The sequence below is a fragment of the Citrus sinensis genome, chromosome 4 (assembly GCF_022201045.2).
Source record: "Citrus sinensis cultivar Valencia sweet orange chromosome 4, DVS_A1.0, whole genome shotgun sequence".
NCBI lineage: Eukaryota > Viridiplantae > Streptophyta > Magnoliopsida > Sapindales > Rutaceae > Citrus > Citrus sinensis.
In genome coordinates, this window is record NC_068559.1 from 28,317,915 (window position 1) to 28,335,826 (window position 17,912).

General features: G+C 34.7%; 2 protein-coding genes across 2 annotated transcripts; one reads left to right on the forward strand and one right to left on the reverse strand.

Annotated features, from left to right (window-relative positions):
- Positions 1–597: 597 nt before the first annotated feature.
- Positions 598–3,178, reverse strand: LOC102620090 (xylan glycosyltransferase MUCI21-like). The gene is made up of 2 exons (XM_006483010.4): positions 2,775–3,178; positions 598–1,981 (listed from the first exon to the last, which is right to left on the reverse strand). The coding sequence occupies exons 1-2, from the start codon at positions 2,962–2,964 to the stop codon at positions 738–740; spliced, it is 1,434 nt and encodes a 477-aa protein (XP_006483073.2). The 5' UTR covers positions 2,965–3,178; the 3' UTR covers positions 598–737.
- An 8,458-nt stretch (positions 3,179–11,636) lies between these two features.
- LOC102619816 (uncharacterized) lies at positions 11,637–17,147 on the forward strand. The gene is made up of 4 exons (XM_006483009.4): positions 11,637–12,107; positions 13,147–13,376; positions 13,541–14,360; positions 14,706–17,147. The coding sequence occupies exons 2-4, from the start codon at positions 13,149–13,151 to the stop codon at positions 16,898–16,900; spliced, it is 3,243 nt and encodes a 1,080-aa protein (XP_006483072.1). The 5' UTR covers positions 11,637–12,107; positions 13,147–13,148; the 3' UTR covers positions 16,901–17,147.
- The last annotated feature ends 765 nt before the right edge of the window (positions 17,148–17,912 follow it).

The following is a 17,912-nucleotide window of genomic DNA, read 5'->3' on the forward strand; positions in this document are numbered from 1 at the left end:
CGGAAGTTAACGGATTGGTGGACGGCAAAAGTGTTTTGTCAACTTAGAATATACGAGTGATACACTTAAAAAATGTTGTAGCACGTTTGATACGAGTGTTATTTAAGGATATGTGGTTGATAATTTTCCTTTAATATATTGCCATGAATTATTAAGGTACCGAGTGATTTGTTCATGGTATTTGTATCTAGAAGAGTAAACCCATACATATCACAATGAACGCATATACCCATATATTTGAGGGAACCTTTTAATCATTTTTTTTTGTAATATTCAAACGTATATATCACAATGGACACATATAAGCCAATGTTATTTCAATTTAAATAAATATTTATATACAAATATAAAGGATATCCCGACTTTTCCTCTACCAGAAAATCTTCTCCATAGTATACAGTTTATTATTCTCTTAATTTAATCATTAAAGGTATACAAGTTATTTTACTTAATTTATATTTTTAAAATATTTAAATTTTATTACTAAAATCAAGAGTAAATTTTAAATGGCACGTAAAGTTTACACCATTGTAACAGTAAGAGAGTTTGACTTAGTTCCTCCAAAACATGAGAGGGTAGTACTCGTTGGTCGGCAAAAAAAATGAGACTAAAATTATTTTTCATGGAGTAAATAGTTGTTACAACACAATTCTAAGATGCAAGAAATATACGTTGTTGCTCTTATTATTATATAAAAGCGACATCGTCCCACATGCTCACAAAAGAGTTATTATTTATTATCCTTCTCCCTTGTCCATGAATCTCTTGGCCTTCTTATAAACTTTCTTCAAGTATTCCCTAAATCTAAACAAATCGAGTTTCACATTTTGCTCCTTCAAATATATATTCATGGCAGCATCCGACCAACTTTTCCCTCGAAATGCAACTGGGTCCTTTATCACCGTATCATTCTTGTTATACTTTTCGATCAAGCTACTTTCTTCAGCATTGATCTTGTACTCCATGTAATCTAACCCCATAGCCTTAGCCGATGTCCCGAAGCATACCTCGGCCACCCATTCAAGCCCTAGCGGCACCACCTGCACGAACACCGAGCCTGGCCTGAGAAACAACGAATGTGTAAGAGCCGCACCGTGTACCCCGACCATGGCGTGACTCGAATTTATTAGTGCATAAGCTTGACGCAACGAGGTCTTAGGAGTAGGTTCAAATACGGTGACTTCAAAACCCATGTCTTCTGACACTCGTTTTACCTCCACTTGATTCAATATGACACGTCCGAGGCCACCTCTTCGACTCATCAACATGAGCCGCGGCCGAGTCGACGGAGAATTGTTCCGATTCCGAATCCGGCCATGGGAATATGCTTCGTCTAGCAAGCCACGGAAATGGACGAACGTTTTTGAATTTGGCATTAGTGTAGGGTCTACGGTCATATATCCATGGGATATAAGGCCTATGGTGGCAGAAGTAAAGCAATGAGTGGCGGTATCATTGTCCAGCAGAATGATAGGCTGCTTACTGAAAGCGTGCAACAACTCTGCGTACTTGCTGATCCACCAACCACGAGCTTTGTCGATCACGAGGACAATTTCTTGATTTGGGAATATTGAATGGACGGTGATAAAGAGGGGAATGAACCCATCATTGAACTCGTGCCAGAAGTTTCCTGTGTACCCGCCCACACTGAATACCAGAGCTGGAACGTTGTGTTGGACTTCACATTTTGGGCTTGACGGGCCTGAACTTATAGTAACCTCTTCGATTCTCTGCATCAGGTAATTTTCCCATTTTCGAGGGTACGGCCTGATCTTTTCCGCTGATGCTGGTGCGGGGTCCACGAGGAAGAATGTGGAGGTCGTGGGATCCAACGTTGTTGGTCCGTTGATTGAGCAAATATCATAGTTTTGGTGGGAGCGGTCGCAGCTGATTTGGCTGCCTTGAGGATATGGCGAAGGTCCTTGAGGAAGCAAGAGCGAGCCCCACTTGCTTGCGGATTTCAGTTCCAAGCGCTTTTTGTCTGCAACGTGCCAACAATTTTAACTTGAAAAATTGTATGTTATTAAAATATTAATAAATTCATTAATCTCCAACGTGATGTAAGGTATCTTTTTTTTTTTTTTTTTTTAATTCTCTTCACTTTGCCAATAGCCAAAATAATGCATTTTTTTTTTAAATTTTATTCTCTTTGCTTTACCACTAGCCCAATTAATGCATCAGAAATCGAATTCATAAAATTACGTCGGTATCACTTAATGCATAATGAAAAATTGCACGTTAAAAAATAAATCATGCGGCCTTCTAACGACCGATTTTTAAATTAAACTTAAACGCCACAATAAACTACATACTCTAATCATATTAGCAAGTCAATATAAGGAGTTTAGTATCATAAAGATGTTGAAACGTAGGTGTTTGCGCAGTAATAAACCCCCTTATTAGCCTATTATTATCACTAAGACAGGTTCTAGCGATAGTTAGTTATATTAAATCTTATCATTTCTTATTCAAATAATTAAATTAAAAATTAAAATCCCAACCAAAGACTATTATGTATGTATGTAAATATACAATTGGCTGTTTGAATCCTAAAATTATGGTTCTAGCTAGATTTCAGGATTGTTACTTTCTAGAGGCTAGCTAGAGCATGCAGTTATTGAGTCAATAATGAATTTCCATATATACATATACGGATCATTTTATTGCTACTTAAGAAACGAGTTGGTGGCAGCAAATGTCGATTAACAAAAATAAATAAATAAAAGCGAATAACAAGAGGGTATAGTAATTAAATTGCAATAAGTAACACGCACCTTGATGTGTGATTGAGCGTGATACGTTAATTTTCGATACGATTGAGAGATTGCTCTCCAGCGCAAAGAAGAACACAATGAACACGAAGCATGCAGTCACCATGGAAGCCGATGCCAAATTATTTCTCTTCATCGATCCTCTGGAAATATATTTATCTTGACAGCCTTCAATAGCTACCATCTTGCCCATAATTCCAGCATATAATTGTCCAAAAAAACTTTAAAAGAAGAAGAAGAGGAAGAAGAACGACTATGGGTGGGTCTTGGGAGATCGTTTAGTTGTTGTTGTTGCCCAAGATTGGGATTTAACGGGATTAAAAAGCTAAATTGCACCTCTGCATTAATTGTGCAAATCCGAAACCTACCAAACGAAGCCTTGCTTGGGAACCCGAGTCAAAGCTTGCATTAACTACATATTTTACATTAACCACATGCTATTATGAAGGGGACACACACAAAAACAAAATGGTTCCGAACTAATGTACGTGTCAGCCGTAGGTTGTCGCAGGAGATAGAATAGAAGTGAGCGGACCGACGTGTGGGAAAAAATTGGCCAATAGTTTAGGTTGGGCAAGAAGTTGAAAAAGGCTGGGTCGGTTGCTTTCGCTGACGTGGCTAGAAATGAAGTGATATTGCGGCGGACGCACGGCACACTGATGATCTGTGCGGTTATTGATTATCCAGATTTGGTGACGATAGCGGGGAGCTGCCGCAGCAGATTATTTATCCTCTGACAAATTTGGTAGATCGGATGCGCCCCACAGGTTGTTGTAGCATATTGCAGAATATAATATGCAGATATGAAATTATTTAAAGAGAGAGTGTACCGAATGTTGTCGATGGTCCAAAAGTATCAATCAGTTCAGAGTCCGCATGGAGTCGCCAGCCGTGCAATTGGAACTACTGGATTAGACTGTCCCTCGTACAAGGTGCTGCTGGTGGTTGGCTTGCTTATGACGTCAAAATTTGTCTAGCAACAATTTATTTTATTTTTTACTTTTTGCTTTCACTAAAATCCCTTAAATTAATTATTGGCTCACACTCACATTCGTAGTTAGGAGTTAGGACTTAGGAGAGGATCTGATTTTACAACTATTAACAGAGATAATCACAGTAATGATTGTAATCTGATAATCAAGAATAATTCACATTTGACTAGCCTACGCTATTGGGCTGCACAATTCATAATGCCTAATCCAGTTTTGGGCATCTCGGCCCGAAATTAATGTCTCTCGTTTTGAAGTGTCAAGAGTCTGCCTGTTGCGCGATGCATCGTAGTAGTAGTAGCAGCAGCCTGCACCTGCAGCCACACAACTCGAAATGACTACATACACTTAGGGGGAATAAAATTCCCCATCGTTTTTTAAAATGAATGAAAAGAGATGCCTAATCGATAGACATGAACAATTATGGCCGTTACTGTTACAGTGACAAACCCCGCTGTGGACCCTACCGAACACCATAAATGGATCATTTTCATCATATAAAAGTTGTGGTAGGCCACACGTGAACATGATATGATCACCTCTTCCTCATTTCGAAATAGTTTCATTACACGCAACATACCATAAATAGAATCACTTACTATAAAAAATAAAATAAAATGAATTAATTAATTAATTAACATGGTAATCCCCGATATCCTTATGGAAATTTGTTTTAGTTAATCCCTTGTTTAGAGTATACTACTTGCATCGGATTGTTTAGAATAATGCAATTCTAATGGCGCTTAGTTTTTCAATTTAGAGTAGATTTGGTATTGAGAGACATATGTGGAATATGGTCATTACTTATTTAGCTATTAATTGCGTTGAGTAAAATGAAGTAAAGCGATTGTTTATCTATCAAGTGAAGCAGTTGTTTGCCTAATGTTTAAGCCACTAACAATATATACAAAATGTGACTACAAATGTTGAGGGTATTATTATAAATGAAGATAGTTGTTGAGAATGCATAAGAATAGGACAATGAATATTGAGAGATTTAGGAGAACACAACGAGAATTATTGAGAAAAATAATAACTAGAATCGTAAGAAAAATCTATAAATATTGATAATTCAATCAATAAGGAAGTATCGAAAAATATTCAAAAAGTGAAAAAAACTTCATGAAAGAAGTGACAATAAAAATGTTTTGTTAAAAAAAATTAAACGAAAAAAGAAATTTGAGAATGTAATAAGAAAGTGAAAATAAATGTTTAAAATTAAAATAAAAGACAACAAAAAAGTGAAAAAAAAAATTAATATATACATGTAATATATTCAATCTCATGTGACTTTGGAGATCTTAAAATGGGAATGAGAATACAATCCAATTTTCAGGAGATGATGGTGTTTACTTAGATTAAAGATGCAAATTCTGTGGGTTTAATCAACTAATTCAATGTATAGTTACAAAACAAGACTGATAATTAAAGCCGGGATAATGATGGGAAGTTTCTGATAAAAAGACGGAAATGGTAAAAACTTTGAAGGTGGTGGGGAGACAGAGACAGCGTGACTTTCTCGATAAAGCCGGGAAATTAAAAGACATGAGATTCTCCATCTCTGGGAGTCGTGAGACTGAGAGCGACAGCTTGATTTTTAGATGAGGTAATAACAGTCGCCGTGACGAAAACACGCGGGGACCACTCTTCTTATTCGTATAGGGGTAATTTCGTCCGAGAAACTCTAAGAGGGCCGGTTTTGTTATTTTGTCGAAAAGCGAAGGGTATTTTATTCAATTGGTTTTATGGGGATGTTGTTTAGAAGCCCTAGATTCATGGACGCAGATCCACATTGGGATTTGAGAGAGACTGGTTAAATAATTAAATACGCCTTTCGTTTTAGTTTTAGTGTTATTTTGAAGTGGATCGCTCTATCTTATATATACGTAACATATGTTTTTCTCATATGTACAATACGTGAGTTTCACACATGTATTGTTTATGTGAAGAGAATGTATCTTACATACATATAAGATATGAATTGACTTTTAAAATATAGTATTTGAGAAGTTTTATTAATTGTTTAAAGATGCGTATGGACAAGTAGGTGATCAACTTTAATTTTTTTTTCTCCATCTCGTGAATGAAAATATGAATTTCCTCTAATTGAAACTCAACAAACATTTGCATCTTAAAATGAATTAGGGGTATTTCAAACTTAAATTTTCTTTTGACCAAAAAGATTACGTGTAATACTCGATATAATTATAATTATATATATATATATATATATAAATAGATGTGGGTATTACATGGGTTATTGAATGAAAACATCACGTGACACACGTTATTATTATTTTTTATTTTTTATTCTTATCCAACCAATCATGTCATAACATCTTAATTTTTATGAAATTAATTGTACAAGCTATAAACATTACTAAAATAATTTCATTATTTTATTATTATGACAACAATTTTATGAGCATTTATATTTATCTCTACCTTTCTTGTTCGAAGTAAGTAAAATGTGGGTGAATCAAAAACTTTAAAAGACATTTGAATTTGTTCATAAATCTAAGGTGGGATGAATTTTCATTTTTCAGTATGAAGGAATAGGGAGTTGTTAGCCATGTGACTATCACCAATGACATCTCATTAAATTGCAATTATTGGTAAATGCCTGCCTCCTCGTTGGTGCTAATGTGTGAATAATAACAAACAGATCCCATATTCCCATTCCCATTCCCATCTACTACTTTATTCAAATAAAATTTCACAAGAAGAGGGTTTCTTTTGTGGACCAGCAGCAGCCTATATACGTAAATTATCCATGTCGAAGCCCACCAAACATGCCGTGGAAAGAAGCTTTCAGGCTCTTTTTCTTGCCTTTAAAATCACATTTCACAAATTTTGGCATTTCTGTTTCACATTTAAAGAATCCACATGCAGCATTTGATGTGATGTCGTTTTGGGCAGCTGTAGATCATAATAAACGACAGCTTTGTGCAAATTGGTGTGCATCTGATCTTGTGGTTTTCACCATATAAAACGTTACGTGCACATAAATCTTGTTAGTTTTCTTTCTATGATGGGAGACAAAAAAAAGTTGATACAGTAAGAAATTCGAGACTAATCTTCGATAAAACAATTCGTAGTCTTATCTTTAATATATTTATGGACATCATTATCCTGCTATCATTATGCGTATTAACCTTGTTTTATTATTTCCAACAATCTCATCGTCAAAATTGTTATACATTTTTAAAAAAAGGCATTTATGTAAATTATTGTTATTAATATTTTTTTTTAATTGAAAGAGTGGGTAATGTTGCTTTGACAATTGATTATTTGATTGTTTTGAGTATTTGTTAATGATTAATGCAATCAAATTGAACTCAACTCAAATAAAAATTTGCTAGTTAGATTGATACATATGTAAAACATTCTTCATTGCATATTTTAAATAATAAAATTGAATTTTGGTTTGTTCAATATAATTGATTTATGTCATAAGTTTGTTTGTTAAATAGACTCATCATCAATTAGGGGTTGACATCAACGGCGTTTGATTTATAAAATGTAGACACCCACAAGTGGAAAATAAAATCATTAGAAATAAGACCCAAAATCAAACAATTGCAAAACACTCAAGTCAACATTCAGCTTTTCTGGGGTCACAACAAAGCCATGGAAATGGGACCCACTCACGTAGTTAGGTTAGGCTAAATCTTCCATTAGTTGGAACTTGAGAAAAAAGGCAAAACTTCACTCGTTTTCCATGACAGTGACCATTTAAGTATCATTAGGGACCACATTAACCTCCAAATTATAGTCTTCGCAAAAAAGAAAAATATCTCTTAATGACTCAAAAATCATTAAAACTTACTTGACTCGCAACCCACTTAATTAAGAGAATGTATTTTTTACATATTACTCTGATTCTGCTTAATTTTGAAATCTTTTTTTTTTTTTCTAAATTGATTTCTTGTAGATATGTTGTTGGGCATGAATAGCTGAGTTAATTAATTTTGTGATTAGTTAGTTGACGATGACATGGGCCACCTTTTTTTATTTTTTGTTGACATAAGAAACCATGAAAGAACCTGGCAACAAAATCCTGGACAGAGACTACTTACATGATAAATGGACCGACTTTTTCTGGCTCAATCTAGTGCAAAGATGGCATGGCAGTATGTTTTGTTGTATTATTTAATGTTTGTGTGTGGGCTGTACCCTAGGTAGACCCTAATTACGGATATGGTTGGTGGTGAATCATAATGCTTGATTATTGTGGACCGCCTCCGCTGCACTTGATGAACGACGATCCTACAGTGGTTTCAGCGCCAGCGCCAGCCTCAAACTCTGAGCAATTGAATCCAACTATCCACCCCCTTTTTTTTTTTTTTTTTAGACGACAAAATCTTTCGTGTAAGGTTCTGTTTGGTACAACTTATTAAATAGAACTTATAACAGTAGAGCTTATAGCACTAGAGCTTATACTAATAGAGTTTTTGGACAAAAACTCATTGAATGTTTGCTTGTCAATAAAAAAAGTACTTTTGAACCATTAAACTATGTGATATTTTTTATATTATATATTTTTAGAAAAACTCTATAACCTCTACTCCCAAAAGCTCAAATTTTGGACTTTTGCTAGTAGAGGTAAATTAGCTTATTTAAACTAAAAAAACTCTACTAAAAAAATAATCAAACACCATAAAAATTTTTAAAAAGTGCTTATACGATTAAATAAGCCATACCAAACAGGCACTAAGTTTGGAGTCTTGTAAGTCCCCACTTCAAATAGAGGAGAATTTTAAATAATTTTTAGAGAATAAGATGGGAATGAGAAAAAATAATTTCTAAATTCTTAATGAGGTAAGGTTTGATTTTATATTTTCCACCCCAATCTCTTTTTTATATGAATATGTTTTTAATTTTTGTTTTATTAATTATATTGTTAGTTAATAAAATTTTTTATTTTTACTTAATATAATTAAGTTATAACAAAAATAAAACTTTGTATTATAATTCTTATTCAATCTTAAAATATTGTTATGTTTTCTTTTCCCTCTCGAGGTACTGCTATCTTCAAATATTTTTTAGTTTTGATATCATTTCAAGATATTATTTTAACCTTTTGAAGATTTTTTAAAATAATTTGAATACTTTATAATATGGTAATGATTTTATTGAAGTCTTTACTTTTTTATTTACTAAAACCATCTATCCATATCTACAATAAAATAAATAAATGGGGAATGAGGTGGAGATGAGAAAATCATTCCCAACAAGGAGATTCTCTATCCCCACCTCACTAAATTTATTGGGAGATGGAATGGAAAATGGAGACGAAATTTTAATGGGATGGGAAATGAAGTAGGCCTCCCTACCCCCACCACGTACTATTACCATCCCTAACTATCCATCTATTTAATAGAGAATATATTTTTTCAAAATTTTGTTTGAACCTTATTTTCCCCCTTAACACCCCCCTCCCCCCAAAAAAGAAATAATAATTCAGACCCAAATTTGTCACCACTGTATTTCTTCCACATTGGTGTTGAATTTTTTTTAATGTAATATTAGTAGAATTTTTAAAATTGACTAATAGTTATTTTCATTAGAAATGAAGGTGGAGTAATTGAAATATTAAAACAATGATCTACTCTCACAAGATTCGAGGATTTTGATTCTTGTGAGATCCAAAAACTTAGTTTAATCGCTTTGATTTAATCTTAAGACTGTGTCACAATCTTTAACTCCAATGATTAAGTTAATCGTATTTTATAAATATTTAACGTACAAAAATTGAATACAATCAATAATTTTTTAAATAACTAATGATCATGCGAAGCAAATTCATTTCAAAAATTGAATTTGCCTTGGGATTAATCCATTTAGATTTTGCCATATAGTTCATCAGACATTAAACCTTATTATTTTGTTTCGTAGTTGGTCAGGTATTAACTCTTGATATATATAACCCATATTGACATTCAACCTTTGCGCCATTTTCCTTAATCTTGATGTTGTAATGACAGAAAAATAATTTTAAGGAAAACAAATTATATAAATAAATTACACTATCGAAATTAAGCAATTCTGATGCCTTTTTGCTTCAATAATTTGGTCATTCATAAAAGCTCTTTTTAGTCACAACTCACAAGCACTTTTTAAAAATACTTTCAAATTATTAAAAAAAAAATCCAAATAAATGAGATGGATGTGAAGACCATAGCGTAATTGGCCTTTAATGTTGACAACTCTCAGTCGCTACATACACAAAAATCCAAATGCTTTATTAAGTGTGACACCAGAAATGACCGAACCAAAAGTAAAGGAGCACCCGGCTCTTCCTTTCAACCTAAATGGCAGCATCCCAAGATTTTCCTGTATCTATTAACCAATAATCACCAGTTATGTATACAGTTATGTATACAGTTATTTTAGTTTCAATAAAATAAAAAAGAACTCTTATATAAAAAAATATTCATTTTAAAAAAGCGTATATATAATTATATTAGTTCAAAACTCTACGGCAAATATCAATAAAATCTATCCCATACTTACAAGTATTTACAATAAAAAAATATTTATTCTCCCGTATTAAGATAATGACTTGAATGTCAATAATTACTTCTTTATCTTTTTACTAACTTAAAATGATTCAAATAATTATATTCTGATAAGAGATATTGTTCATCTTATAAAACATGCTAGCATTTGCAGTGCAATTATATACTGCATTTTGGATGATGTTTAAATATTAAATTTGACATTATAAAGTTATCTAAAAATATGACCTTATGTCATGTAATTAAGGATTTTGTTATGTTACAGTTTCTGTTACTTGCACATCAAATGAGAAGATCACACGCATCCCAGAAGAGAGAGGAAAAGTTTATAAGTGCAAGTAATATTCGGTATTAAAATTAAATATATAAGTTAGAGCAACTGTAAGTTAATCGACTCTTGTAACCAAAATTATAAAAAAATAAATTTGCAACACTAATAGCATTTAATATATCATATATTTTTTTTTTCAATTGTCAATTATGGAAGAAACCTTTTTTTTTTTTTTCTATGTAATAATGATGTGGAATATTTTTTAAAAGACCTTAAACCCTGGTCGTAATAATTAATGTGATTAAACATTCTAATTGACCAGGCGCTCACAGTACTAATATGAAGATCTCGATGACCAGCAAAAAGAAGCCACGTGTAATATGAATTAATTATCATATTTTTTTCAGAAGACTTTTCTCTCCTGTTAAGTTAAGACACAGTGCAGAGGATCAGCCAATCAAAAACAAAGAACCAGGGATCATATCAAATCCCAATCTCGTAAATAAACTCAACTTATGATGTCATTTATCACCTTAACCCTCCGCTTCGAAAAACCTCATCCTTTCCACAGTGTCGTGGGCCCCACTTGCTGTCCGCTGTATTAACCAATTATACACTACTTAATTAGGAAAATCTTGAATGTGATTTTGAACTAATTAATTACTCTTAATTCAATCTAACAAGTACTTGTAAAAACTCAATAGAATATTACTTCCAAAAAAACCAAAGAATTTAATTGAATATTTTCAAGTTTTTGTTTTTTTTTTGACAAGAAAATGAAACTTTCATTTTCTTGTTTTTGTTGGTGTAGTATGAAAACAATTAACAACAATCTAGTGAGTAATTTTACTCGTTATTTAAACTTGATCGCATTGTTTTGTTAAGTAATAGTGTTTTATAAATCCAAAGTTTCTACTCAATTTAAGACTATCACTGGCTCTAGAGGTGTACTTGTACACTTGTATTCCAAAATTAAAAAAAAAAAATTCTGAGAATTTAAAAAAATGTAAAAGGAATATTATAAAAAAAAAGAAAAGAAATGTTTTTAGAGAGAGAAAGAAGTGAAGAAAAAGCAGAGAATAAAAAGAGACCGGATGTTGACAAATTTAATGTCACTGTTCTTAGAAGGTCGTTTGTTTGTGTGAAGATTTCTTATCTGGGATCTCTCTCTTTCTCTCTCTCAAAAAAATTAACATAAAACTCACTTTCTCTCTCTACAAGAAGAAGAGAATTCTTTTTTTTTTTTAAAAAAAAAAAAAACTCTTCTATGCTTCCTTTTGTGTTGAGGGAAAGAAAGAAAGAGACTGGCCCAGCAGATCGAAATCTTCTCCCAGATGACGATCTAAGCTTTTTCAATGGTGTTGCAAAAATACCCACTTCTTTAACTATTGTTTTTTGTGAAAATTTTCAAGCTTTATTCACTTATTTATTTTTCGTTGATACCGCGAGTTTTGGAGTCTGAATTTTCCATCATGTGATTTTTATTTTTATTTTTAAATGATTGAATCTATGTTGGATTCTTAAACGAGAGGTGATAAGAGGATGTGGGTCTGAGGTAAACTTTAATTTTTATTCTAATTAATTAATTTAATTTTACCTTATGCTGATTTATTAGTGTATTTAATCTGATGATTTAGCTAATTGGTTTATGCATTTCTTCTCTCAGTTCACCTATACACTTGCCTGTGTTTACTTCCTTCTTGTTTTGCTGGTTAATTATTTTATTTCTTGTTTTTCGATTAGTTTGATTGTAATTTTGATTTGATAGGTGATTATAGTTCTTGGTATGTTAGTTTCTCTTTATTAATATTTGCTAGCTTCTCGTCGGTGAAACATTGTAGTTGTATAGGATCTGTTCTGTTAACTTTTTGTTGCCAATTCGGCAATTTTTTTTTATTATGGTTTTTATTTATAGCTTGATAAATTCGTGGATAAAATTGTATTTATCTACTTATTTATTTATTTTCTGATAATAGGGTTTCTTAATTTTTTAGTGTGTCTGGAATTTTCTGCAAAACACAGGCTCAATTGTGGATTTATAGAGATGTCAGAATTATATTGGTATAATTTTATCAATCACTATAATTGAGAGACTGATTGAATGAATTCAGTTTCTTGACCAATCATTGATGTTCTCAAGTAATGAAATGGCTTATTGGTTTAATAACTACTTTTAGCAGCATATAGTTACTGCATATCAATTAGTTTCTTGGTACTTTGCCGGACAACAAGGAACATCAATCCTACTTCTCTGAGCTACATTTCATTGAATTCTATTATAATGAAGTTAGAATTGAATTAACTTCATACCATATTTTATCAGTAACTTTAGTCAATTTATCCGAGTTCCTTGTCTGGGAAATTTCCAAAATTCTTGTAGGAAATTTGCCGTCCTCTCATATGTTTCAGATTGTTGTTCACTTTTTTTTCCCCTCCCCAAAAAAAAAAAAAACTTATTGAGAATTGGAAGCTATATTACTAATTAAATTTCTCTCAGGGAAACTCATTTATTTATTCGATTTGTATAGTTGAGCACTTCTATTATTGATCTCTGCCTTAATTTCACACAATAACAATTCTTATTTGATTACCAGGAATGGGAACAAAAGTGCAGTGTAAAAGCTACTTGCCAGGATATTACTCAATGAGGGATCTTAATCAGGATTCTACTAGCTGGCCACTGTATTATGGAGATAAAACATTGACAAATGGGCAGTATTACAATGGTTTCTTGCCTAGGGCTGTTGCAGATTCTTATTCCGAGTATGACAAGGATGTAGTAAAGCGGACAATGCTTGAGCATGAGGCAATTTTTAAGGATCAGGTATGACTGTTAAAAGTTCGTGATCAGATGATTTTTCTTAAATCTATAAGAAGGTTATACTTGCTCTGATATTATTTAATTGAAGTCAGGTTGAATGTTGTCTGATTTTGCATCTGATTTGCTTTTTGCTCATTTGAATGTATTTCAATTCTTTATTTACAAAGGTATATGAACTTCACCGTCTGTACCGAATACAAATAGACTTGATGGATGAAGTGAAAAGGAAAGAGCTGCACAAGAATCAAATGGCTGTTGAGTCATCATTGTCATCAAGCCCCTTGAACTCTCAGATTACATCTGAAGATGCTCGGAAATGGCAGATTCCCAGCTTCCCTTTGACAAACTCTGTCTGTGCTAGACCGTCAATTTCAGGCATCGAAGACATTCATTCTCCTCTGAGTTCCATTAAAGGAAGCAGCACACAAGTTCGCCCTTTACCTTTTCAAAATGGTGGTAGTTCTAAGGAGGTTGAATTGCTGGATTCCAGACCCTCAAAGGTTCGAAGAAAGATGATCGATCTTCAACTTCCAGCGGATGCTTACATTGACACTGAAGAAGAGGCACATTGTAGGGACGAAACAAAATCAGCCACATCAAGTTATCTTCCGAATGGAAGTCAGAAAATTGCAGCTGAGAGTGGTGTAAAGTTGTATGTTGGGGACAGTGAGAATATTGGTTGTCAGAAAGAGGTCTTGAGATCTGATTCATATTTAAGCAGAACAAATGGTTTGGCTGACTTGAATGAGCCTATTCCAACTGAAGAAACAAATACTTCCGGATATCTTGATCTGCTAGGTTGTGCCCCCACTGATAGGGAGACTAAAGATCATGAACTATCTGCTAAATTAAAGTCACAGCTTCCACGTTTGCTCAAGGAAGTTTCTAGGAACTCACATCTTGAAAGCAGTAATGGGAGTTCAAAGAATCGACATTTGCAGAATAATGAAAATGGTAGAGGGTGGTTTTCCCCTATGTTTGAAGCAGGTAATGATTTTTCATATAGTTCCAGTTAAATACCTTGGTTGTTCGCATTTGGAACTTGCATTTTCAACTTCTTGTAAAGTAGATACAGAATGCATGTCCTGCTTGCTCTTTAGTATCTTGTTTCATGGGAGTGAGGCTAACCATAATACTTTGGTTGTAGTTTTGTAAGGAAACTAGATTCTGCTATGTTCATTTATTTCTCATACAGACTAGCTCATGGACAAATCTTCCTGGCCTTTAATTGACCTGACTAAATAATTGTTAACTTTTCTGCATTTACGTCCTATGGGACTGTTGCTGTTAGTTCTGGTCTTTTAATGTGGATAGTGCTGTCTTTTTAAACAGGCCCCAGTAAGTCTGTTTCTCAAGGTCTTCAAAATGAAAAGTCTCCTATATCATCACAGCCAATACAAGTTCTGTTTAACAAAGCTCAGGAGCATCCTCCTTTCTTGCTAACTGATCAAAGCAAGGTGGACCTATGGAGAGAGAGGACAATTCATGGTTTAGAGGTCTCAGAAAAAAATCGTGATATCTCAAACAATAACCTTCCTGAATCAATTGTAGCTTCCAGTATACCCAGTTCATATCCTGTTGCTTCTTCCTCTGATTTGTTCAACTCTTGGTCTCACTCGGCTTCAACTTGGGAAAAACCCCGTAGTTGCTTAAATGAGAAGTCAATATCAGTCCAAACACTCCCATTTTTGAACTCATCCGATACATTGACTCGGAATTCTCATACATCAGCTCAGTCCTATGGGATCTTTGGAGATGGGTGGCATCTTAACAGAAATTCTAGACCTAACTTAAGTTTAGAAAGTGAATTGCCAAAGCAAAATGGATTTTACCAACGGTCTTCATCAGGCTCCAAGGAGCCTCTGGTTCCAGTCCCTTCAATTAGCTACAATTATGTGAATTATGGCAATAATAATCATTTTGCCTCTGAAAATGTCATCACTCATGGTTCTGCAAAGCTCTGCAATGGTTCAAGTAGCACGGACATGAAGGCTGCAAAAGATGTGAGTTTGAATGTGGTCCTTTCAAACAGACTTCAGGATTCAGTTCCACAAAGAAATGTTGAAGTCGAAGATGAAGGAAGGAAGCAAGAGGACCCCGTTGCAATTCTGCCTTGGCTAAGGGCTAAGCCTTATAGTAAGAACGAGGGCACTAATACTGAGAGGGATTTGAATGCAGGGGACTTGAGTTTCTTGCAATCTTCTCTGAATCAATCAGTGAATAAAAATGAAACTGGGAGCAGCCAAATGTTTGCTCAGAAGTTGAAGTCAGGATCGGGTTCTAATAATGTTGAGGCCAGCAGGGTTGAAAGAAATGACTTTTCGAGTAGTGGGAAAATTCTTGGGTTTCCTTTTCTCGAGAAGCCTCACATTTCTGCGAATGAATCTTCATCTCTTACCTCCCCATCTGTGTCCGTTCCTCCCACATCTGAAGTAGAAGTTGAAGAAAACAAGAAAAATAGAGTACTTGATATTAACTTGCCTTTTGATGCTGCAGTTCCTGACTTGAGCCAACAAGGTGCAACAGAAGCACTGGTGCTCATTGAGAAGAAATCAGATGTAAGGGTTGCCGGTTTCAGACATGAAATTGATTTAAACTCGTGTGTGAGCGAGGATGAAGCTTCATTCACGCCAGCTGCTCCGAGCTCCAATGTGAAGACTTCTGGGATAGATTTGGAAGCACCCATAGTTCCAGAGACCGAGGAGATGGTCATTTCCGGAGAAGAATCTCCAGAAAAGGCACTGAAAGTACCTCTGCAGCAACGCAAAACTGAGCTGGTGCATGATGATGATGTTTCAAGGGCAGCGGCAGAGGCAATAGTTTGGATCTCATCATCTGCTTCCCAAATTCGTTTAGATGATGCCACATGCAATTCATCTGAAGCTTCAATAAAGGACCCGCTTAATTGGTTTGTCGAGATAATTTCATCTTGTGGGGATGATATTATGAGAAAGTTTGATGCAGCTTTGAGAGGCAAAGATGGTGAGGATAATGGGGATTCTTCCTCTGAAGAGTTAGATTATTTTGAGTCCATGACATTGAAATTGACAGAGACCAAGGAAGAAGATTACATGCCGCAGCCTCTGGTTCCAGAAAACCTTAAATTTGAAGAAACAGGAACCACCGTATTACCAAATAGACCCCGAAAGGGCCAGGCAAGGAGAGGGAGGCAGCGGAGGGACTTCCAAAGGGACATCCTTCCGGGCCTTGCTTCTTTATCGAGGCACGAGGTAACTGAAGATCTTCAGACATTTGGAGGGATGATGAGAGCTACGGGTCATTCATGGTCCGCATTGACAAGAAGGAACTCCACTAGAAATGGATCAGCAAGGGGGAGGCGGCGTGCTGTAGTTAGTCCCCCACCCCCCACACCAGCAACCATAGCTTGCAGTCCACTGGTGCAGCAGCTTGTTAATATTGAAGTGGTGGCACTGGATGATAAAAGCCTAACAGGATGGGGTAAAACAACTAGAAGGCCTCGTCGCCAAAGATGCCCTGCAGGTAATCCTCCAGCTCTATTAACGTAATAACGGGAAGTAGGATCCAAATTTTATCATTTGAACATTCTATAGAGGGAAGTAGGGAGTTGTTTCCATGGCTTTGAGGAGTGATGCTTATTGTAAGACATGGGGATTGTCCTTGTACATTCCATAGCCCATAAATTCGGGTTCTCTTAATTATCTGTCTGTCTTTGGGTGGTTACAGACTTTGTATTATTCATAAATAATGTTGAATGATTTCTTTTCGGGATATATATTTAGCTTTTGTATCAAATTTATGTTCGAAGGGAGCATTATTTACATTTTGAGGACAGGGTTTTGATCCCTTTTTTGTTTTTGTTTTTTTTTTTGGGACCATGAATTAAAGGAAAATGGGTAAGGAACCTGGAACCGAATAGTTAAGTTTGAAATTAAAAACAGCGTTAGGGCAAGGTGAAATCGTGTATGTTGTCCTGCTCAAGTGAGCAAGCATCAAAAGGAGCTAAGGAAAGTGTGCGACATGAAAGAGGCAACAAAAGCAGCATCCAGATGACGCAATTGTGAAGGAATCTCACCTAAAAATGTAGTGAAATGATAAGGCCACACAACACACTCAATGATAACACGCTAAGAATATTTCAGGATCAGGGCAAGCCAAGGTTGATCAACCCATCCATCAAATGGGGTTAAAAATTTGATGATTTGACGGGGGGCATGGTCTGTGCACCTGCACACGTAACACAAGGCAGTGTGTTGCTCGTAATAGGGTTTGATTGTCATAAAGAGCTTTTAATTCGTTGTCTCTGTGCTTTTGTTCAGAAATGTGGCAACTGTCTGGCTCTGCTTGTCCCACCTATGCTTTTATTATAATTGAAGGTAATATTCTTCTTCGTAAATAATAATAATTGTTTTAAAAAATCAGACAAGTTGCTTTTCGAACCACAAAATTACGGAAAGGACCACAAGATCAACTATTATTTATACGTAAGTGTAATAATTCAACTTAGTCTGGACTCTGGAGTGGTAAGAAGGGCACCATTCAGGTTTCAAGATTTGTCTC